Source organism: Phaethon aethereus (genome assembly GCF_964289735.1).
Source record: "Phaethon aethereus genome assembly, chromosome: Z".
NCBI lineage: Eukaryota > Metazoa > Chordata > Aves > Phaethontiformes > Phaethontidae > Phaethon > Phaethon aethereus.
This window is the reverse complement of record NC_138577.1, coordinates 89504746-89529798: the sequence shown is the minus strand read 5'-3', so window position 1 is coordinate 89529798 and position 25053 is coordinate 89504746. Positions and strand designations below refer to the sequence as shown.

The following is a 25053-nucleotide window of genomic DNA, read 5'->3' as shown; positions in this document are numbered from 1 at the left end:
TGTAATTATCATACTACCCCTAACATATGTCCTGCCTTCTAGGCTTCATGAGTGAGCCATGCTTCTCACAAGCATGCTTGACAGTAAGGACAGTAGCAAAGAAACCCATGGAGGGAAAGAGACCTGCATACAGAAGCTGTTTTGCTCTAAGCACTGGTTTTTCCCTCTTAGTTGTAGGGAGTAGGCAAGAACCAGTGAACATTACAGAACAGAGCTCAGTGTAAGATGAATACATTAAAATAGATTTTAATTCATTGAATTATTAAATGTTTAATTTATTACGCAAGCAAGAGAAACTGTCCACAAATAGTAAGTTACTGTAGGGCTGTAAGTACAATATTTTCAGAGCAGTTCTGATAGTTTCTATAGTGTATTAAAAGGCTACAATTTTTACTATGAAATCTCAAGTATTTCAAAATATTCTACATGCACAATTTGTTCCTGTATTAAAAAACCTTATATTTAAGTGAAGATACTTAGTGCTTAAGAAAATGCACCTTTGACTAAGATCAGGAAATGAGAAATTTCTTATTCCTGCAGGACAAAAATATTATGGGCTGTTGACTTTTTCCTTTTACCCCAACTTTTCAGAATCTTGTAAAACTAGATTTTTTAAAAGATTTAATTTGGCAAGTGTATTTATTTCTAAGAGTTCACATTTAATAGAGCAACAGACCCATGTTTTATGGTATCAGGACCTTCTCCCTATCAACGTTACCCAAATTAAAAAAAAAAAAACCACCCACCACCACCAACCAACCAACCCCTCCACCCCACAAAACCCCAGAAAAACCCATGTTTACATTCTAATTCTGGTAGTAGGCAATCAAACTGTCCTTACCAAGACTCCAAGAGTGCAAACAAATGTGTGTGTCTCTGTCTGACTGTGCTTTTCCTCCTATCCCCAATAGTTCTGTTTGGAGGTTACATTTTTCCCTGAAATATCCATGTTTCACAAGTGGACTGATGCCCCGTGGCTGTAGATACACTGAAATACACACACACACACCCCCCATACAGAAAAAGTACACATACATCAACGTCATTGTATAGTCCCATTAATAGTTTCTCTCCCCCTCCCCATGAATGTCTAACAGTGCTGCAGTGATTTAAAGACTGACCTCTAATGGAATACCCAGAAAATGCATTTACTCCCACAAGATACAGTAACTGGACTACTACAAAAGGATTACTAGCTTCAAACACTAGTTTGGTTCCTGTAGACAGACGCTGCTATATGTTGACACTTCTATACAGATCTTAATTATGCAGTGTATCTGTTTCTGCTGATCAGCCATACTGTGAATGGAGGAATTCTTTTACCACAGAAGTTAATGAATATGAGACCATGCATTTAAAAAATATACTGCATGCTTTACAATCAGAGCGCTCTATCTTCAGTAGAAATACTGCAGAATTTATCAAGTGATGTAACACTTGAGTGGTCAAAAGTAAACCAGTTTAAAGAAATCTCTGGTATAAGCCACTACCGTACTTTGCTGTTAGTGCAGTTTGTCATCTACTGTTTGAAATATTTTATTTGCTTCACACAGTTTTATATACCTCTGGAAGGTTAAGAATTAATCTTCTGAAACATAACCATAAGATAAATCTTTTTTTTTTTTTACTATCTAGAAATAATTCAAAGCTCACCAACAAATTACTTCATTAATTCAATAAGGCAAGGTAATATTATTCAGAAAGACAACTGAAAATCACTCCTTCCACCAAGACACAACTGTAAGGCATATCAGTTATAAACTATTGAATAGTGTTTCAGTAAGTGTTACATGACCTTCATAGGTACAATAGATTAACTTTCATTTAAATTTTCCAAGCATTGTTGAAAAGGAGTAATGAAATGATCAAAATTTAAGATTACCTACTTATTCTAATGCAAACATTACAAACGTAATCAGAAGAACTAGGTAACATTTCTACAGCATACATGGAGAGAATCCATCTTAATATGCATCTGCTGGACATGCTACAAAAGCATCAACGTTATCATCAAACCCCTTAACCCCGTCAATTTTTAGCATCAGTCCTACACTCCTGCTCAGCAGCCCTGGTTTCCAGAGCTGGGCACAGCTGGTCAACCCACCACTCTTGGTGCTGTGCACTGCAGGTAGTATCTAGATGTGATGACGTGTCACTTTGGAGTAACGATTTTTATACAGAAAAGTTAGTGCCCAATGTTTCAGCACAAAACTCTTGTAAAAAACAGCGTTATCATGAGGTAGAATTGAAAACGTAACACTCAGTGCATATTAACATACATAGAATTAAAGTCACAAGCATTCTACCAGCTCAAGAAATTTGATAGGAAAATCCAAAACCAGCTATGAAAACAAACCAACCAACCAACCCAAGAACTGTTTTCATTTCATGGGTGCTGCTTTGCCTCCAAAACACACACAATTCAAACCTGTGAGAACAGTATTTAAGATTTCTTCAAAATTTTTACCTGTAGTCCCTTTAATGATGTTTAGTAAAACATTACATGAGAAAACAGCAGCCTAGAAGCAGTGAGAAGTGACTGCTTAGGGAAAAAGCCATCATGGTCAAGTGTGGGGATGGGGGGCAAATCTGTTTCTTTATTACTAACAGGCCACAACTTTTACTGTGAGGGGAGTGCAGAGAAACACAACTGTTCACATAGTCACACAGCATTCTGTTTCAAAATACTTCAGGAGCAGGAAACTTAGCACTTGCACTGGACTAATGTCAAGAACACAGTATCCAGAAGTTTTGCCATACGCTGCTACTGAGAATTTTTTTTTTTCCCCCACACACAGCTTGGCCAATTAAAAACTTGTAGCTTATCTCCTCCTTTGCATAAAAATTTTGTATTCCGCTACTGTCCTCAAGTTTTCTGCACTCCTCACTTCCATGGCTTTAAGTCATAGACAAGGGAAGCCCCCCTGAACTGTTTCTAACAAACCAACCAATGCACGCTGCCCCAGATGTCGGTTCAGGTTCACAGGCTGTTATACATGTGCAGAAGGAGCTGGGTGCAAATGGAAGTGATGTATTTCTAACTGGTCTCGGATACATTTGCATATTTTATTCAGTCACTAGGCCCCATTTTTTCATGGCTTGGCCAATTAAGTTGAAAAAATACCGTTTTATGAATTGTGTTCCTTGCACACAGTTCCAAAAGCATTCAAAAGGTACAAGGATTTGAACTTGGGAGTCAGTGTTTTAGAAAACAGGGTGTTTCCATTTACAATTTCATCAGTCTACTCTAATTTCTAAACAATAGTTTCAGCAACGATGGAATTGCTCAGAAGATATGCTATTGAGCTGCTGAGAAGACTATGGGCATTTATTTGCATTTTAAGTTAACTGAGTACATTTACTTAAAAAAAATTATTCTTTCTCCTCCATCTTGGATGATATTCTACTGAGACACCATCACCAAATAATTCTATTAAAAGCCCTTAAGAATAGAAGGTTTCGGACTTTTGCCAAACAGTAGGAAGTCTGTCAGCTTACACATACTTGACTACTTGAATGTAGTCCTTTAGCAGTCAGTTGCTAGAGATGATGAAAACTCAATGCAGGAGTAATTAACTAATATTGAAGCTTTGAATTACTAAAGAAATTGCCCAAAAGAGGAAATTTAAGATTTTTTTCTTCTCATCATGCAGAGGAGCCTGAAGTTAGAATGACTTTTCCACCAACACCCAAAGTATGTTACCTACACAAATTAAAAACTATAAGAGGATCATCAGGCTTATGTATTTCCAGATCTCACCTCTTCATAGATGTCGTCTTTTTCCCCAAGCACACATTTTGCAAAAGGCTTTGTAAGAGTCAACTTTTAAAAAGCATGCTCTGTCCAGCCAGAGATAGTGAATCTGAATACCTAAAAAGGACTGGCATATTTTGATGAAGTTTCCTGCTGAATTGAGTCTGTGATTGGTCAGCAAAATCTTAGTGAAATACTAAAAAAAAAGTAATCTCAGAACATGTAAGTGATGAGATTACTATAAACTATGTACGAGACTGAAATAACTGTGCATTTACAAGGTTAACTATATTAACTTGAGGGCTAAAACTTGGCATTCATACTTAATATGTGATTTAATGGTGCACATCAATGTTTTTCACATTTTATGATAAGCCTGGATAAATCCAAATATATCTTACTGTAGATAGACATGCTTTCAATCCATTCCCAAACTGACTGTACATATGAAGAAAGGCTCATCTGGTGATAGTATGGGCATGAGCTACACAAATTCCTCTCACAGCAATGGTGCAGGCGAGGTGTGGAAGAACAGTCAGGTAGGACATAGCCTTAACATCAGCAGAAGATTCTGCAGTTAAGTTTCAAATGTGGGATGAAGATTTATGCTACTGATGCAGAAAGCTCCCTACAACACAAACACTGGTGGCTGAGGAGTCAAAGATGCCCAAGAGAGGCTGACCAAGAACACCCCCATTGTACAAAACATCCAAACAGTTTGCCTGCAGTCGTGACAGGGCAGGGTGTTTACCCATTCAATGCCCATTTCCCTGCCCCAGCCTTTTCATACTAAATTCTCTGAGTGAAAAATGCAGCTACATCTCTATCCAGAATCTCCTCCTTCTGGCAATAAACACAATATATACAATCACAGAAAACCAAACATTTTAACTGCAGCAAACTATTACAGAAAGTTGACTCCTTTTTCAAGCCAATCACAAACAACCAACTTGATATATAAACAAAAACAAAAGTTTCTTTTCTTTTTGTGACAGTTACTAAATCGTGTTAGTTATGTAGAAAAGCAGCTCTTTATCTAATAATCACCATATAGTAGTTTCAGCAACAGAAAACGCCAAGGAAGCGTACATGAGGGAGTGCAGCTCCTTTGGAGCAAGGAGGCATCATACCCAGGGAGCCTGGGAGAGTTTTGGCTGAACTGCTACCCTTGCCCGCCTCTACGTTTGTTTCAAATAGCCCACTTAGGTTGCATTGAAGGAAATTATCAACAAGTATTATGGTTCAAACAAACCAGAACAATGACTTGATGGCACAGGATCAGCAGGAGGAGAAGTCTGCTTGGAAGGCTGAAAACACAGCACATGGAAGCAGACTTGTGGATGCAACATGAAAATGCATACAGTGCCTAGCTGTAAACTCGTTGCACTGTTGTGTTCAGAGATCATAGTAACTATGATCTTATCTGGATTTAGAGATTTCAGAAAGAACACACTTCAACTAAACTGAAGTAAAAACCACAAACATCTGAAGGTCCTGTTGATACAAGATGTGCCTAGAACTTTGGCTGATACAGAGAAACACGTCCACTAAGGCACCCCGAGGCAATCTGACAGTGTGTTGGAGAAAACTTGGTTGTCAGTACGACGTCATTGTGAGAGTAGAGGGATCGGATTTCTTTCAGGGGACTGGCTTCTTTGGGCAAACAATCAACAAGTTCGCTGCAGTGTGCATCAAACCCCAACAAGCGGATCCCAAAGCCATGTGGAGAGGAAATCATCCGGCCATCAGGACTGAAACAAAGTTCTTTGATGTAACCCCGGCCCACATTGGCTTCTTCAATGCAATGAGTCAATCGCAGGGAACAACGAGGCGAGACAGGGCGCACAGGGGCTCCTTCCTGGAATTCATAGACACAAGTCCACTAAAGGGAGAGGCAGAGAAAGGAACATTGAAAGAAAAGTAAAGCACTGCAAATACTCATTCGCTCCTGCTGCATGTTAAAGTGAGTAACACAGGAATGACCAACGCTATTGCTTATCTACTCTTTGATAAGCATCTACTATGAAACACTGAAAACACGGCGGTTCCTTGGCATCTCCTCTGCTTTGAACTGTTTAAGCAAAACAGCTGTCTAGCATCAAAGCTGCTTTTTTAATTAAATGGATGCTAGATACAATCTTTTAAATCTGTTTTTTTATCTGGAAAGAACAAAGTCTAACCCTTTGGCCAGGCATCTGCACTAATTTAATAAACATTTAAACGATATCTACAATAAAGTAGAACTCAGCCTACTGTAATTTACAGTTGACCATTGGCATTTTGTGCCCTTCACTTCAAAAGGAAAGAAAACTTGAAACAAGAAGGAAATAGTTTTTTGAAGGAATGTTATGAACAGCTCTGTAGCCAGCTTGTTACTTGTGAGACAGCCAGGGATTTTAATGTGTAATCTAATTATCTAACCTCAAAGCAAATGCAAAAACCGCTCTAAGAAAGTTTATATCGTGTTGAAAGATTCAGTTGCAGCCACAAATCAAAAGTGTTCTTAGTTCTGTTCTATGTATTCTACTGAAATAAACACAAAAGGAACAGTACTAATGAATATTAATAGAAAAGAGTAAGGCAGACACTAGGAATATGGGAAATTATAACTAAGTCAACTGTCAGTATCAACTAACCCAATATAATATTTGCATTTTCAAAAAATTCTGTGTTGTATAGCGATTTGATTATAAGTTTACAGAACCCACATTAAAATTTATAAGAAATCTGCTAAGCTTCCATTCAGTCCTCTACAGATCTGTAAAAGGTTACCATTACAAAGAGTGACTTTCTTAAAAAAACAAACACAAAAGACCCAAACAAGTAAACAAACAAAAACCCCAAACAAACCCCAATTTACTTCAGCTACCAAATTAAACTATTTATTATTGGTCAAGTATTCAAAGAATTCTTTATGGTTTCAGAAAACAAATATAAAACCTCTGTGTCTTGAAAACAGAGTGGTCTGCACAACTGTCACAGCAATAATTATGAAATAATCCTGGGGAAAATAAACGGTATTTGCAAGAGGACCATCTGGTGGAATTCACATGTTCTGAAGGCTCTGACTAGGCTTTAAGTGAAATTCAGTTAACCTGGAAGTTACTTCTTCAAAAGCAGGTGTTCCCAAACACAACCCGCAGCCTCTTGCTTTTTGTATACAGTCCAGGTAGAAGTTTTCTCATTATTTCTGAGTGCATTACAGACTCCTTGTTTGTCTTAAAACAGGGTCCCAGTGCAATATAGCAGCTATTATGTGACACTTCACAAACGGAATCTGGGCAAACATAATCCAACATTGGCCTTAAAGTCTGCCATTACTTCTTTAAAGCAGTATTTAGGGGAGTGAAGTGTGCAAACTGCAGATGAGCTGTAGCTGGTCTTATGACTCACTACTTCCAGAAATGGATTCTGACAGGAAGATCATTGATACCCCCTTTATATTTAAGTTGCAGAGTTTTAGAATGAGAGTTGAGAACAAGGCACTTTGAAAGTTCATCATATTCAGACCTATGGTGTGGCAGTTTTAAGTAGATGCAGAAATGCGCCATGAGGTTTTTGCACAGCAGAGTGGGAGCATCTTCTGGAAAGCATTCATCAGCATAGCAGGAGCACTTCATCCTTGGAGCACCAATGGAGGTAGGAAACATTCCAAAGGCACTTGCAGAATTCAGAGCAGCTTCTCTGCTCAACTTAAAACCATGTTCACCAGTACCCAATTCTCTAATACTCTGGCTTTTCCAAGTTCATGCCTCCTATATTTTGGCAGGCACAAATTTTTAAGTCATGTATTTGGCAGCACAACTACCATTTGAAAACTTTAACAGGGCTGTGAGCTATAAAACGTATTCTGTGAAAGAGCTGGGCAACAGGAGTACTGAATGTGGGATATAAAGTCATATGAGAGCATTAGAAGAAGAAAAAAAATTTTCATAATCTTGGTGTAAAATTAATGTGTTTGCAACCAGAAATAACTAATTTATTCAAATGAAAATTTACCCCAAACCAAGGAAATTTCAATATAGTTGTTTGATCAATACATCTTACTCATCGTGTTTTTTTAAAAAACATATTTGTTTTACCTCCTGGTCATCTGTATTACTTGAGCACCGAAGAAGCGTAGCCCACCCTTTTGGATGTAGCTGTAGTGATGTAATGCAGTTGCCTCGATCTCTTTCTCCAGGAACCTCTGGTGTTAAGACCTCCAGACTATTTCTAGGTGATCCACCTAGAAGGGCAAGTCAACGGTAAGTCTCAATGAAGTCTGTACATGGATCTTCACCTCTCTCAGTCTACTGCTGAAACTAGGTCAAACACGTGACACTTGCATCTGAATGCTAGAAAAGACTGCACCTTTATGAAAGGATAAGTTGAAAAAGAGGTTATACGAACAACTGAATACCAATGGGCTCAGTCCTGATTTTAAATAGCTGCTTTTTTGAAATTTGCCTTCAAAGACCTGCATTAAATCACCTCATATTGTAAACTAAGTCAGAGTTAACTTTCCACACATATGCTCTTCATTATCATTAAAACAAAGTCTAAAACGTGGGGTTTTTTTTTTGTAAGAACTACTGGTTCTCAAACTTGTATGACATTCTTTCCAAATGCCTTCCAAAGTCTGCTCAGCTGTATGCAGCTTGCCTCCTTTCTCCCCCTCATTCCTAGAAAGCTTTTCACAGGTAAATCATGCCCTGGCATCCAGATAAGCCTCCTACTTTCATAAGTATGTTTGAGGATCTCTCAACTATGAGTAGTTAAAATGTGACACTATACTTATTCTAAACGGCATGTGATTCACAAAGTATTTACCAATTTGCCAAGTTCATGCTGACTCTCTGGAAGTGTATCCTACATTCAGAAGAAGCCTGCTAATCACAGGATCATCAGCTTGCACAGCTCTGCAGTTAGGTAGGACTTAAGTTTGTAATCAGAACTTCACAAAACACTCTGTTCACATTTAAGACCTGTTTGCATGCTCTTTTTCAATGCTATTGACTCCTTATGGAGAAACTGCAGATAAATATTCCCAACATTAAGGAAAACAAAAACCAAAATATAGCTATGTTCTGCTCTCTTTTTTCCTTTTTCCCCTAAAGGTCATTCACACAAACTTTCTTTGAGGAAAAAAGCACACGGAAAAGGGAGCAACTCTATGTAACAACAATAATGTACCAATATAAAGATCTTGTTGCTGTTACCAGATTTCTTGAAAAACCTCATTAGATCCCCAGACTTTGGTGTGCAATGATATTTTATTGGTTTAATAGAAGTCAGAGCAACATGATTCTTTTAAAAGTCACAGAGACAAAAATGCAGTTTTTTCACTATTACACTCTGGCCTTTTCTGGATACAATGAGTCAAACTCCATAATTTAAAAAATTTTTTTAAATCTTTTCCTACCTTCTCGGTGGGAGGACCGTGACATTTGTTTCTCAGACAGCGGACCTGAATCATTCTGTTGACTAGGTGAACCAACAGCTCGAGGACCAGATGAACCTGATGAAGTTACATCTGCAAACAGCATCAGTCACGTGAACATAACAGCTAAGCACAGCCCACTTAATATGCATGTTCCTCACTTAACCCTCTTTAGAAATGTTAACTAAAGGGTAAGCCTAAGGCATCTTGTTAAGAAAACACTTTTCAAAGCTCAGTTTAAAGTCTAAAAGTACCCTTCGGTTTGTGCCTCATACAAATAAACTGCCAGCACAACAAAACGCTACCCGGAGTAAGAGGCAAGCTGCATTCCTTCCTCCTTATGCACTGTCATTACTAGAAGCTGAGGTATGAATTTTTCCACAGGCCACTCCCATTATATGCTGACACCCCAAATGGCAGAGCTTCTATCGGTATTTTGCTCTGTTACTGCCACAAAGGAGGAGGAAGCAAGCCGTGAAATTTCAGACCAGGTGATTCTTCCAGGTCTACTGTCGAGAGCAACCACACCACTGCACAACAGTCATTGATTGTTGCTGGAGCTCACACAGTCAGCCCACTCAACATGGGTTAAGTTTCTTTTATTACAGAACCAAGGACAGTATATAAATAAAATTAGGGACTGCCAGCTCAAGGTAACAAAATTCTGTATGTGCTATATCCTGTAGTGCTGAAGTCTTGATACCAAAAAATCACTCTAGATACTTTGCCCAAGTCAGAACATACCACTCAATAATACAGATGTGTGTGACCCCTGAACAACACAGCAGCCACCATGCCAAAGAGTTCCTTGGCAGAATGCTTCCAACTCTACTTCTGCCTTCTTTTGCTAGCTAAGAGTACCCCATAAAACATCTCTAACACAGAAGCTGCCACAGACTTTTCCACAAGCATTCACCTGAACTTGATGTAGTCCTCCTAGCTCTTAAAACTGGGTAGCTGCCAACCTCTAAAGATTTGTTTAGGTCAAGGTCATGCAAAATCAGAAGATATCCAGAGGAGGTGGAGATCAGCATTTTGGAACAGTCTGGCGTCAGCCTCATTCGCATAAGAAAACGAGTGTGAAAAAATTTCTTGTGTGGACACCCATCCTCTGTGCACCTGGACAGTGAAAAAAGCACAAGAAATGGCTGCAATTAGCTTCAACTCAAGTCCCTAATAATCTCCAGAAGAGTCCAAGATGTGTTAAGCATCCTTGTTCATGCGAAAACTTTTTTTGAGTACTGTCCTACTTAGGTCAGATTTTAATGAAATGGCAACAGTCACATTTTCATACTACTACAACAATGAAGACTGACTTTTTTTTCAAAAAAGAACTACATTTTGGCATGTCAGCAAGAAAAGCTCTCTTTTTAGCTACTGGACTATTACCATACAAAGGTAATGCAAGTTCTTGACAAGGGCTATAAACTAATCACAGTATTTAAGAATGCATTATAGCACCGTTCAAGGAAGCAGGTTTTCCATCTTGTACAAAAGAACCCTACCCTTGTGTGTTCTAGAAACTTAAGAGCACAAACACAGTCACATACCTGTTCGTGTCCCAGATAATCACATTTCCATCAAACCCTGATGTTACTAGTAATCTCGTATTGGTATCGTACTCGATGTTCTTAACCCAGCTGGTGTGACCATGCAAAGTGCACACTTTTGTGTTCAGCTTTCTCAAATCCCAAAGTGCTATTGTAGTGTCATCAGAACAAGTCGCAAACAGTCGATTATCTAGAAACCTGAAAATGGGAGAGAAATACTGTGGCTGCTTAGTGCCTCTTCTAGTTTAAATATTCTTAAGGAGGAATTTAAACTAACATAGAAATAGAGTGGCCACACAAAAAAATTAACATACAGCAGCAAATTTACTAATAAAATACTTCCATTCAAAACCAGTACTGTTGGGATATTCACCAGAAGTACATCTGTAGTAGCAAGCTAGTAAAGCCACAGAAGCCTAGCAGAAGTTTTTTTTATTGGGTTGTGGTTTTCTTTAACGAGTCACGTAAAGATCATACAACCACCAAATCATCAGTGGAACAAACACTCACACAAAATCCCTGTGGTAACTAAATCAGTTACCCATCTGCACAATACTCAGCTTTAAGCTTATCGAGTCTTTAAGACACAAATGTCCTAGCACTGGCCAGCTTTTAGACCCCTGGCAAGATATTTCCATTGAGTGGTTTGGCAGTCCCTGCAACAGAGGTCTGCTAGCCTATATGGTTTGTAATTTATGCCTTTCATCTTCCCAATTTTTCCCAGATGCTTTTGCTACTACGGACAGGCAGCACCAGAAGACATAGCAGTTCTACCTTCATTTAAGACTACACAATCAGCTCACAATTAAACCAACCCATGCTTTTCTTTACTCTCTTCATTTCTACCCACATATCCACCCTCATTCTTCCCCTACTAAATCTTCCTCTTTTCCCCACCACAGACATAAGCTCTCTGCACTCAAAGGAGCTTTTTAAAATAAAGATCACCTTTTGTTATTCCTGCTGGAAGCTCCCTACTGCTTTTAAGCCTTGCTGCTTTGTATGGCGCACATCCTGCTAGCTTAGCCAAAACAGACCATGTCCAAGCCTCCTTTAGCTAATGCCCGAATGCCTCCACCTTCACAAGGCCTGACGCTGCTCTGTGCCACACGTGGCCACTTGGCATCCAGTGTAGTCAGTCCCAATCAAAAGCTCTCAAGACAGAACACAGCACTTGTTGCAAAGCCTGCAGTAAGAGTTGATCAATGGGGACCTGCTTTCAGAAACGCCTGGGCTAGCCAGCCTGGCATGGACATCAGCGGAACTGCCCGTGCTGGAAATGCTCAGTGCCAGGTTTATTGGGGTGCTGCTGAGGCAACCCGAAGTCCTGCTCTTACCAGAGCACTGTTACAGACGGCAGATCTCCAGAAGCCCTTTCCAACCAGACCTTTTGCCACTCCATGATGAGCCCGCAGCTCTGCACAGACATCTGAGGCATACCACATGCCTGCACCGAGCACGCTGAAAAGCTGGCCCCATGGTCTTACACAGGACATACAATGGTGCTCTTCTGAGAGATTTAATCCAGCACACTAGCCGTACGATGTATGGCTGGCTTTACTAACCACATGACCTACAATACACACAGTATTGCTATCTTGAAAACATGTACTAGATTTCAATGTGAACACCACCACTGTTTGCACATTTCCCCAGGCCCTTAATTTCATTCTACCTTTGCCCATCTTTTGCTTCAGAGCCTGTCTAGCTCCACAATGCCTCAGGAGCACTGCTCACTGCAGCCGCGGAGACAGGAGCCATGCAGACCTCCTGCATCCAGAAAGGTTTTGTACCACCTGCACAGGCTCAGGAGTCTCCATCAAAAAGCAAGAGGCTTTTGCTCCCATATTTCTGCCTCTCCTTTCCCCACAGTACAGGTCCTGTGTTTGAAGCAGGCACATGAAGTTGGGCTTTTCAAATGTGTCCTGGTTTCAGGTGGGATAGAGTTAATTTTCTTCGTAGAAGCTAGCGTGAGGCTGTGTTTTGGATCTGGGAAGAGAAAATATTGATAAGGTACTGATGTTTTGGGTTGTTGCTAAGCAGTCAAGGACAGTCCAGCTTTTCATGTGGGCTTGCCAGTGAGAAGGCTGGGGGTGCACGGGATGCTGGGAGGGGGCACAGCCAGCGATATCCCATACCATATGGCATCATGCTCAGTATATAAAGCTGGGACGAAGAAGGAAGGGGTGGGGGGACGTTCGGAGTTACGGCATCTGTCTTTCCAACCAACCATTATGTGCGATGCAGCCCTGCTTCCCTGGAGATGGCTGAACACCTGCCTGCCCGTGGGGAGTGTGAATGGATTCCTTGTTCTGCTCTGCTCGTGTGTGTGGCTTTTGCTTTACCTGGTAAACTGTCTTTATCTCAAACCACGAGTTTACTCACTTTTACTCTTCTGATTCTCTCCCCGTCCCGCCGTGGGGGAGTGAGTGGCTGTGTGGTGCTTTGTTGCCAGCTGGGGTTAAACCATGACAAAAAGCACAAAAGCAGTATGCGTATCAAAGTGCAAGTACAGAGCACTGTTTAGGATGAGCATTTCAAAACATCTTTGAAGTAGCAGCTGCACAAGTGGCACAGGCTGCCCAAATTTATGGACTGCTGCAATACAGATGTGCATTTCCAGATTTGAGTGGTTTGAGTTTCAATCACAAGATAAAATGAAGTTCTGTTTAACTCCAACGACTGCAAGAAGAACAAGACTACTGCTCTGTATTTCACAGGCTATTTACAGATCTGCAGTTCTACAGTACACTTTTATACAGCAGTAAATTTATATCACATGCATAGTGCTCCATATGCACTCTGTATATTCTGCGCTTAACAGGTCTTCAGTTCCTGCTTTCTTAACAGGTGACAGGCTTGTCACTAATGTCATGTTGGGAGAAGATGAGCAAGTAGAAAATAACATGGGTCATACTAGTTGATTTACTACACTGATGAGGTTAAGTACTTGGCCTGTTCAGGTGGTAATTCTTTATGACCATAACCTCTGGTTTTCAGCCAAAATTCAACGTATCTATCACTCCTGCCTAAAGTAGTATGAGGCAGCTTGACCACTTTCAAGTGATTACAGACTTATATGATGTAAAAGCACTCCATCAGACAGAACCAGATAGAAGGCCTGGAATCAGCACTAAAAAAGCATAGCTAGGTAATAAATTGAGTCTAGAGGTTACTGAAGCAAATGCAAGACTTTTTAAAAACACCAAGTGAAGACAAGACTTTGACAGCGTACTTAGACAAATTATTTGGTTCACTGAGAAAAAATCACTGGATAAAATTATTTAGTTTGCATTACACAGATCGAAGTTCATCATACATAAATTGCAAAATACACAATTTATGCATGCCCTTACTTTTAAAAGGGTAAAGCATACTGTTTTGTGTTTGGAATTCATGCCTGATGAAGGCATTTGGAAAAAAAGGCCGTATCTGACATAAAGGGAAAATAAAACCTATCCAAAAAACACAAGAAGCAGCTGCACATGAATACTAAGGCAAGAATGATCTACACAGACTCATGGGGTAAGTTATTCCTAGAAACAGCATTTTATCTTTTAGGCTTAGAACCAGGATACATCATGTAAAAATAGCAACACCTCAAATGAAAAATAACCAACCACAATGGGAAGAATCCAACATTTCAGATTTTCAGGGCAAAAGTAAAACAGCGTACACCTCTTGCCTGTATAAATCCCCCATTTGCCTTTATCTTGGGTGCTACAGGCAACCCTGCTTCAATCACTACAAACAGGTTTCATAAGAAATACAGGGAAATGTAAGTGTTATTGAACAGCGTTCATACAGGGAATGACCAAGTAGGCTAGGATTCACTTGAAAAAAGGAAATTGAAGCTGCGTATGACTCAAGCATATAAAAATGACTGACAGAGAAAGTAAAGAGAAATTAATTGCTCCTTGTCTTTCTACTTAAGAAAAGAAAAATACCTAGAGGGCCTCAAACTAAGCTAGCAAGTTTTAGAAACGCTATTAAGTACTCCTTGAAACACATTTGTGCCATGAAGCTCTGCCACGGGAGTGTGATAAGCTTAAAACCTGTCCAAATTCAGGTGAAAAAAAATGTCTGCTTCAGATGATTACACACAAATCCGCAACAACTGGAAGAGGACCACTATATGCTTCCCTGTTCATACATACCTCTGAGGCACGTGCTTTATGGCATAGCAGTAATGGTATTTTTTTCTGTGCTTATTACCAGGAATTTCTGCAGTAGTATAGTGCCTGGGGTCCTGCTCATTAAGCAACAATAAGTAACAATACTCCAGGTAATGCTGTACTAGCCATGCATTACAGAATATAGTTAAGTTTCTTGTAACTTAAGTTTGTAACAACAAACAAATGTGGACATGCAGGAAAACACAGGAAAAGATGCCACTATCTTAAAGACAAAGTAGAGCTTTAAGAAGCATTTCAAAGGGAAGCAAAAAGTTTACTGTATGCTGCTAGGAAAGACCTTTGGTGACTAAGTAGATCTGAGAGTTATCTCAGATAACTGAAGGTAGTACTGGTATTTTCATGTAAATCAAACTACACAGCGAAAAGACATTTAAGGCCCAAGAACAGACTTACAAAGCCTCACAGACAGCCAAAATGGAAAGAAAAGAGAATCTTTGAATAAGAAAAGAGAGTGGCAGGAAGTTTCAATGCTGTTCTCAACCAAGAAATAGCATAAATTTTCAAGACCAGTACAGCTGACTGCAAAAGAGACAGCTAAGCAGTCAAGGAGCCTGCAACAGAACGCTCTTTGTAAAACATGATCCAGATTTTAAACCCTACCAAAAGCAGTTTGAATGTAAGGATCAGACACTGAATTAGGGATGTACAAAAGTCAAAGTAAATCCGGTTCCTTCTGATATCTTGGTAACATGGCTTTATGGCTCACCTAGCTTTACCTAAAAATTAAGCACGTTTAAAAGAAAACCACTGGCACACAAGATGTGAAAAACTGTATTTCCTTACAAAAAAGGATGTTCTCAACATCTCCTATTCTAATTGTGTCAGCTAGCCCCAGCTTTTACTTTAGCTTTTCTAAAAGACATACCCCACTGCTGTAAAACTTCAGTCTCTTCTAAAACAGACAGGCAGCTTATGAAAAATATCAGGTTACCTGAAGCATGCATAAAGACATTTGCATCCCACACTTTATTCAGCTCCTTTGAGGCGAAATGCTCAGATTGCTTCTACAGTTTTTCTGCACGGGGCAGGGGGAGGGGGGAGTGTGTTGGGTTTTGGGTTGGGGTTTTTTTTTTTGCTTTGAGAATCTGAGTGAAGAGAGGCTGCAATATTGTCTACAAGGTTAAAAAGTGTCTTAAGTTCACATGTGAAAGTCTATCCTGAGACCCAGAACAGCTAAAAATAAAGGAAAAACATTACATCACAAAAATACTGATGATTCAGGTTCCCACGCTTGCTGTTTCCCACTTCATCCTGAGAAAGAGACAAAGGATTTAAACCATAAGACTGAGTTTAAGTTGAATTGCAGAAGCCATTTCACTTTCCCAGCTCTTCTGTATCATACCTGTATTTAAAGCAGCCAGTCTTTGTTTGGAAATTTCTATGCAACTATAGCAATTACTCTTATGATTCAAAATACCAGCCATATTCATATAGATATCTGATCTTGCTATCATCTCGGACTTGCACCTCAAACATAAATCACATACTACTTGTTACGCTCTGATTTACTGCATTCATTCAGGGCATTCCAAAGGCCAGTCAGAACAGGTGATAATACCTTAACACTCTCCCCCTCCCATAAACCGCAGCTCCTCCATCAAAAAAAACACCTGCCAGCATTATATACCACCACCACCACTTTCAGATTCTTGCTCTTCCCCTTTCCAGCCCTTCCCCACCTCTAAAACTGGCACAAAGCAATCTGCAGCCTAATGGCTTCACAAAACTCATTCTCACCAAGAAAGTGCGTAACACAAACTTACCATGCCGTCATAAGAAAAGCATCTATGTTAAGGCAAAACATGAGGTCTTCTAGTCCTTCTGACCTACCTGATATTATTTACACAGTCTTCATGAGCTTCAGAGAGAGTTTTGATGTGCTTTGAAGATATTGGGTCAAAAAGCAGTACTTCAGTCTGTTCACAAGCAACAGTCAACACTGACCTGCAGGGGAGTAGAGCAAAACAGTAACATTTGTTTTTTGGTAAAAGAAATTACAGCTGTGCACATCCAGCTAGTCTCCATTCCCTATCCTCAAAGAAACACAGCTTCACCATTACTTAGCTTGGCTTTCTGTTTACACTGCACAGAATCTGCAGCAGGGTTTATACTTTTTTTTATTGCTTTCTTGCAGATGCCTAGTCTTAAGCACCTTATACACAAAAATTGTAGGAGAAAATAGTATGTTTTTTCATTCTGGAAAAGTTAACTTCTCCAACTCCTTTTCAAAAGATCACGAGTCTTCTTCTGCTTGACTGCTGGCATAATTAATGCACAGCGAGTGCATTTTCTGGACAGCCCACATGACCTTTTACTTTTGAATTTTTTTTTTTTTAACATGCAAGGTGGTTGTTTTTGAATGGCTATGTACTTCATAGATCAAATGGTGGCATTATTTAAATCACACAGTTAAGTGTATTTACATCAGTGGTTTTTTTAAGAAGTTACTTGAGGGTGATTTGTCCCATCACTGCAGTGCAGTGCAGAAACTCAGTGGTTCCTGTCTGGGAAAAAAGAAGAATGAAGCCTGGCATGAAACCTGCTGCCTTGTTCATGTGAGGATATTTGCTTAATGTTGCAGGAAAGAGGAGGTGGGGGGAAAAAAAAAAAAAAGACAACAGCCACCCAAGAGTAAGTGGAAAGACACCTACTCTGAAATTCTACTGCATGACAGAATTCTCAGTTGTGAGTGAAGTAAGGAGAGAGGCCAGCAAAAATGCTACCATGGACTTGCGGAGGGCAGACTTTGGCCTGTTCAGGTCACTGGTTGAGAGAGTCCCTTGGGAGACAGTCCTGAAGGACAAAGGGATCCAGGAAGGCTGGACAGTCTTCAAGAAGGAAATCTTAAAGGCGCAGGAGCAGACGGTCCCCATGTGCCGTAAGAAGAGCTGGCGGAGAAGGCAACTGGCCTGGCTGAACAGGGAGATTTTGCTGGGACTCAGGGAAAAGAGGAGAGTTTATCACCTCTGGAAGAAGGGGCAAGCAACTCACGAAGAGTACAAGGATCTCGTTAGGTCAAGCAGGGACAAAATTAGAAAGGCAAAATCCCAGCTAGAGCTCAGTCTGGCCACTGTCGTAAAAGATAATAAAAAATGTTTTTACAAATACATTAACAACAAAAAGAGAGGCAAGGAGAATCTCCATCCCCTAATGGATATGGCAAGGAACATTGTTGCCAAGGATTGAAGACAAGGCTGAGGTACTTAATGCCTTCTTTGCCTCAGCCTTTAATAGCCAGTCCAGGTGTCTGCAGGGTATTCAGCCCCCTGAGCTGGAAGATGGGGATGGAGAGCACAATAACCCGCCCATAATCCAGGAGGAAGCAGTTCAGGACATGTTAAACCACCTGGACACCCACAAGTCTTTGGGACCTGATGGGATCCACCCGAGAGTACTGAGAGAGCTGGCGGAGGAGCTTGCCAAGCCACTCTCCATCATTTATCAGCAGTCCTGCTTAACAGGGGAGGTCCCAGAAGACTGGAGGCTTGCCAATGTGACGCCCATCTACAAGAAAGGCCGGAAGGAGGATCCTGGGAACTACAGGCCTGTCAGCCTGACCTCTGTACTGGGGAAGATTATAGAGTGGTTGGTCTTGAGAGTGCTCACAGGGCATGTGCAGGACAACCAAGGGATCAGGCCCAGCCAGCATGGGTTCATGAAAGGCAGGTCCTGCTTGACCAACCTGATCTCCTTCTATGACCAGGTGACCCGCCTAGTGGATGAGGGAAAGGCTGTGGACGTTGTCTCCCTGGACTTTAGTAAAGCCTTTGACAGCGTCTCCCACAGCATTCTCCTGGAGAAACTGGCGGCTTGTGGCTTAGACAGGTTTACTCTTCGCTGGGTGAGGAACTGGCTGGATGGCCGAGCCCAGAGAGTTGTGGTGAACGGCATTAAATCCGGCTGGCGGCTGGTCACAAGCGGTGTTCCCCAGGGCTCGGTTCTGGGGCCGGTCTGGTTCAATATCTTTATAGATGATCTGGATGAGGGGATTGAGTGCTCCCTCAGTAATTTTGCAGATGACACCAAGTTGGGTGGGAGTGTTGATCTGCTGGAGGGTAGGAGGGCTCTGCAGAAGGATCTGGACAGGCTGGATCGATGGGCAGAGGTCAACTGTATGAGGTTTAATAAGGCCAAGTGCCGGGTCCTGCACTTCGGCCACAACAACCCCATGCAACGCTACAGGCTTGGGCAGGAGTGGCTGGAGAGCTGCCCAGTGGAAAGGGACCTGGGGGTGCTGGCTGACAGCCAGCTGGATATGAGCCAGCAGAGTGCCCAGGTGGCCAAGAGGGCCACCAGCATCCTGGCCTGTATCAGAAATAGCATGGCCAGCAGGAGCAGGGTAAGGATCGTGCCCCTGTACTTGGCACTGGTGAGGATGCACCTTGAATATTGTGTTCAGTGTTGGGCCCCTCACCACAAGAAGGATGCTGAGGTGCTGAAGCGTGTCCAGAGAAGGGCAACAAAGCTGGTGAGGTTTCTGGAGTACAAGTCTTATGAGGAGCAGCTGAGGGAACTGGGGTTGTTTAGTCTGGAGAAGAGGAGGCTGAGGGGAGACCTCATCGCTCTCTACAACTACCTGAAAGGAGGTTGTGGCGACGAGGGCGCTGGTCTCTTCTCCCAAGTAAGTAGTGATAGGACGAGAGGAAATGGCCTCAAGTTGTGCCAGGGGAGGTTTAGATTGGATATTAGGAAAAAATTCTTCACTGAGAGGGTGGTCAGGCATTGGCACAGGCTGCCCAGGGAGGTGGGGGAGTCGTCATCTCTGGAAGTGTTCAAAAAACGTGTGGATGTGGCACTTCAGGACATGGTTTAGGGAACATGGTGGCACTGGATTAATGGTTGTACTTGATGATCTTGAAGGTCCTTTCCAACCTAGTAATTCTGTGATTCTGTGCAGATTCCCCATATGACTGTGCCCATGTCAGGGTCTCCCTCTGTCCGCTCACTTGCAACACTTTTCGGGGGGTTCTGAGACACCGTAGTTCGCTTTTCAGGGTGTTGGACGGTCAGCTGAAGAGCTCTGTAAAACGCAAGGGTCTGACAGAGGCTGTGGTGGGAAAGGAAGCGCAGCCTGTGTCGAGTGCTGTCAGCCTGCTCACACTATGAGCCAGCCAGCTGTGAGCCACCTTTTACACTCTCTCACTGCATTATCCCTCATTAAAGAGAACAACACATGATAACAACCCCCTCCAATCTCCCTCCCTCATCAACGCCGACAATATTCCCCCAGGACCTCTACCTATGTTACCTCCGCTACACCACCCCTTTGTAACAGGCAGCCAGTGCTGAAATGCAGCCACCAACTTCTTCAGGGTAAAGTTGTACTGTTTCCCCATCTCCTTCCACAGCACTGATTTTGGGCAATCCACCCAAAAGCAGCAAAAAGATAACATTCAGGCTGCACATTCAAAAGCAGAATTTTTAAACCAAACTCTAAAGGATAAGCACCCTTCCCCAATAATCCAACTACTCAAGCAGTTCTGCAGACTGCCTGCATTTTTCTACATCAGAAGAGCAAGGAATCAGTAAATGCCAAAGGCAGAAGACAAACTGATCTAAAGTTTTATTTAAAATATCTAGCCTTTAGGTAATGGAGTAATTTTTTCACTAAAAGCTGACATTATAAAATTTAGCTTTAAAAGTTCTACTTATTAAAATAGCAGAAAGTCAGGGGATTGCTAACAGACATCACATGCTATTAACTAGAAAGAAAAAGTTCTCTGACAAAAGGTGTTGTTTTCTAAATGCAGTAGTGTTGTTATGGAAGTGATGGTCAAAGGCAGTAATAGCAAGGCACTGGCACCAGCCTAAACTGGGCATTAGAAGAGACTCAGTCTGGGAACATGGCTAATTGTTATCCATGTTTTTTGAGATTAATTTCACCACAGACATTAAACCACGCTACCATGACTACTCTGAGGACACAGAAAACTCTGGAATAAGATTTAGTATCTTACTGTACCACCCAATTCACTTGCGAAAACCAGAACAACTTCCAGGAGCTACATTTCAAGGATGTTACCTCCTTTAAAAAAAGCACCTTTTCTTCCTCACGTGAAGACCTCCATTTATCCATTTACAGCTTTTCTCGGGGGAGGAGGAGCGGGGGAAGACCTTGTCCACAATCAACTTTATTTGTGAATGAGACCAGAGAGGCATCTGCAGAGAGTTCACAGGTGTCCTACAGGCACAGACAACATCAAGGGTTCACAGCTTGGGCAGGCTGCCTAGCTCTGCACCAGTCTCTCCTAGGGCATCAGTATTTACTGGGTTCATGTACGTTGAACAGGTCTAACTACAACACAACAGTGACGGTGACGTTTGGCCTGCTACATTAGTGAAGCTGACCTCCAGGAAAGCTCAGGAATCTCCTCAACACTGCAACAACTCTGACCAGTACAGCACTGTTACAGCAAGAGGGCAACGTGCCCCAGCAACCCTCAGTCCACAAAGTGAGTGCTTGAGGAGCAGTTTCCCATTGGCAGGCCAGACTTAACTGGCAGCATATACACAGCCCAAAGGCAAGATCCCTGCTGTGCCCCCAGAACACTGCTTTGAGGAGCCAGAAGCTGACAAAAGGGGCAAGGAACAGGGACACAGCACTGCTGACCGCAGTCAGTTCCATTGAGAGAGACTACAGAGAGACCAGAAGTCTCCACTGCACAGGACAGGTCTAGCCAGCACAAGGCAGGTCTGTGACTGCTCCAAGCTGAGCCTATCCAGCACAGAATCACACAGAAGTGAGCAAGGTTTGGGATGTTTCATTTGGTATTAATGCAACTGAGGTTCGGTGTCATGGTTCTAACCTATACCCAACACCACTTGTGGTCCACTGGGCCTAGAACTGCAGCCACACGGAACACCAGGTCTGTGAATGCATCCCTTTGATGCAAAGATGTTTTTGCTCGTTCTGTTTTTGGAGATGGAAGGTCCCTGGTTTAGTTTACCATGCAACCTCACAAGTATCAGGCACAAGGCAGGACGGAGGAATACAGAACTACAACTTTTGCCAGAAAGTTGCACAAATAATGTTAAACCACAGCCCAGTTGTACTGCTACTGCAGCTGACGCTTTCTACACTGCTATGAAACACCCACGTGTGGGTATTTTTCCAGTTCAGTCACTGTGGCTAAGCCAGTAGAGCAATCCCACCTGGCCTCTTCGCACTGTGTACAGCAGAGAGGACCCCATGCCTCAGGAACCTTAAGCACACCTGGCTAGGGATCTACAAAAGAAATTACTTTCCAGCATCAGGCACCTGAGAATGGTTTTGATAGTTTCTGGAGCTTAACTTTGTCCTTTCAAAACACAGAGGGGAACAAAGAAGGAGTTGAAACTTGGCTCTACAGCACAACCATGGCAAAAATACCATGAGTTCAGATGTTCATGAAAACCAGAACTCTGTTCTGATGAAAACTCACTGAAAACAGAAAAGGTGACTAGCCACGAAGGGAAACAAAGATTTCAATTCTGACTATCCAAACTGAAAACACTGTTGAGACCACCATAGCTTGCAAGGTCTTTTTGTCAAGAAAACTTCCCATACAAGCGTACTGCAAGATACAAATATGCAGATATCTCTGAACTGAACTCACTCTGCTTTGAGCTGCTGTGCCAGGACTTTCTTTATTCTAAATGAGTCCCACTATCACTTGCTTTGTCCACAGTTACACAAGTGTACAGCAGGACAACTCTTAAACTCATTTGTCAGTGCAGACCCACTAAATCCACGGAGCCCTAAATGAATAAGTACTGCATTTCAAACAAAAACTTATCTGTATGAGGACATCTGACATGAATGATTTTCAGAGTTAAAGAAACGGTTCCGCCCCTCTGTTATTAACCTTGCGCCTTCGCTTATCGTCTCCCCTCCTCCTGCATTAAAAAACGCAACGGAGCTGGGTGCACCGCCGGGCAGTGGGAAGTGCACCCCGTCCCGGGCAGCCCTCCCCGCTCGCCGTCTCCCGCTCCACCCGTGCTGCCCTGTGCCTGCAACGCAGCTGCTAGCCTGGAGCGAAACACCAACGAGACGGCTCACAAGGTGACGGGTTCACGGTGTGACGGCCGTGCAGTCGTTAGCCAGCAGGAACCGCGGAGCGGTGCAGTCGCAGCACAGCGCCAGGGCCTCCCGCCTGTGCCTGACAAGCCAAGCCCCGTTTCCCCCGCGTTGAGTCTCGATGCTCCTCCAGCTGAGCCACCTCAGACCTCGCGGTTCCCCCGCCACGGATGCACCGGGCCATTAAAAAGGCGGCCCCCCACGCAGAGAGCGACAGGGCGGGGGATCACCAGCCTTGACCGGCGCCCCGGGAAGGGGGACTTCCGCGGCGCGCACGGCCGCGCCGCCGGTCGGGTCGGGCCCGGCTCCTGCAGGCCGGGGCACCCCGCGCGCTCCCGCAGCCAGCGCGGCCGAGCCACGTGCTCCGCAGCGGGCACCTGCCGGCAGGCAGGGCGCCGTCCCGGCGCAGGTACGGCGGGCTCCGCTCTGCCCGCCCGGGCGGGCCAGCGCGGCGCCCGCGGCAGCAGGCAGAAGCGGGGAGCGCGGGGCAGCGGAGTCGCGGCCGGGAGCGCAAGCTCGGCGCAGCCCGCGGGGGAGCCGGGGAGACGCGAGCGTTCCCTACCCGTCGGGCGAGTACTCGAGGTTGAAGACGGCGCCGTGCGTGCGGGTGCTGAGGTACACGGAGTCGGCGGGCTGTATGGAGCCGTACAACCCGGTCATGGCGCGGAAGGTGTCCCGCGCCGGGTCCACAGCGGCGCTGCGGCCCAGGCAGCGCCCGCGCAGCCACCCGAACAGGCCGCTCCCCAGCACCGTTCGCGGGGAGACGGGCGGCAGCGCCGGCTCCATGCCGGCGGGCGAGCCGGGCCCCGGGGCCACCGGGCCGCCACCGCCTGTCCCCGCCCGAGGAGCCTCCGCCTCCGCGCTCATCTCGCGCCGAGTGCGGGCATCGCCGGGCCGCACCTCCATCTGCCCTCCGCCGGCGGCACCGCGCCTGCGCGCCCGCCGCCCCGCCCCCGGACGTCACCGCCCTCTCGCGTGACCGCCCCTCGCGGCGCAGCGTAGGCAGAGCGACCGCCGTACCCGGCTGCGGAGGCGTGTTCTGGCGCGCGGCGGCGCCGGGGGTTCCCCGCACCCGCCCCAGCGCTGCGGCTCCACTCACCGAGACGCGCACAAGCGCCGCGGGGCGCAGGCGGAGGCCGGGCGGAGCTGATCCCCTCGTCCGCCCCTATCCGTCCGCGGCCCGGGGAAGCCGCCAGCCGCGAGCAGAACCCCTGGCCGTAACGGGGTGTACGAGACCCCACGGCGCAGGGCGCGCAGTGAGCCGTGGGACAGCTTGTGCTGAGCCACATCGCGACCCCGCAAGCTTGTCACCTGCACGGCCAGTGCTGCGACCAAAGCTACAACCTTCCACCTGTGCCAGGCGCACAGAAGCACTGGAATCAGCCCAAACGCTGAGGAGCTGGGAAGCCCACCACCCCTCATGGCTACAATCTGGCATTAACTTTTTAACCCTTTCACACATTCAGAAATAAACCACGCTAGCCTGAAAATTAAGAGCTTGATCAATCTTTCAGATGCATGGGTGTCAGAGAGCCGTGTCAGGCACGTTCAGCTTCCTCCTCCTCTCCACGGGGTGTCCTGCCCATGGTGTAGAATTCTTTGTTTGGGCGCAGGTCAATGTAATGAGCTATGCGATTAGACATAGCGAAAAAAGCAGAAATCATGCCTATGTCCCAGGCATCTTCACGGTCAAAACCATGCCTCTCCAGCTTCTGGAAATGTTCTTCAGTGATGTTATCAGCTCGACAGACTGCAAGAGCAAACTCCAGCATTGCCAGGTCACGGTCACTCAGGTCAGCCAGTTGCCAGTTCACAATGACCTGTGAGAAGGCAGAAACCAGAGGTAGCACGGATGGACCCAGCAAACAGTCTAACTGGCTGACCATCTTCTTTGCTCCACAAACCAAAGAGATGGCAGTACCCAGGCTCTTACTCAGCACCTGAACCAGACCTCCTGGCTACTGTCAGACAAAAAGACTCATCTATTTTACCACTCTTCTCATCTCAGGGACTGCAGCAGTTTTCCTGAGCAGGCTATGGAGGAGTTCTTGAAGCAGGACTCAGTGCCACTGGTG

The 25053-nt window shown here is 44.0% G+C and overlaps 1 protein-coding gene across 1 annotated transcript; it reads right to left on the bottom strand.

The window, feature by feature from the left end:
• Positions 1 to 5267: 5267 nt before the first annotated feature.
• Positions 5268 to 23845, bottom strand: DCAF10 (DDB1 and CUL4 associated factor 10; the record flags this gene model as incomplete). The annotated part of the gene is made up of 7 exons (XM_082013279.1): positions 5268 to 5636; positions 7837 to 7982; positions 9159 to 9269; positions 10093 to 10295; positions 10727 to 10924; positions 16753 to 16866; positions 23541 to 23845. The coding sequence occupies 7 exons, from the start codon at positions 23843 to 23845 to the stop codon at positions 5268 to 5270; spliced, it is 1446 nt and encodes a 481-aa protein (XP_081869405.1).
• Positions 23846 to 25053: the final 1208 nt, after the last annotated feature.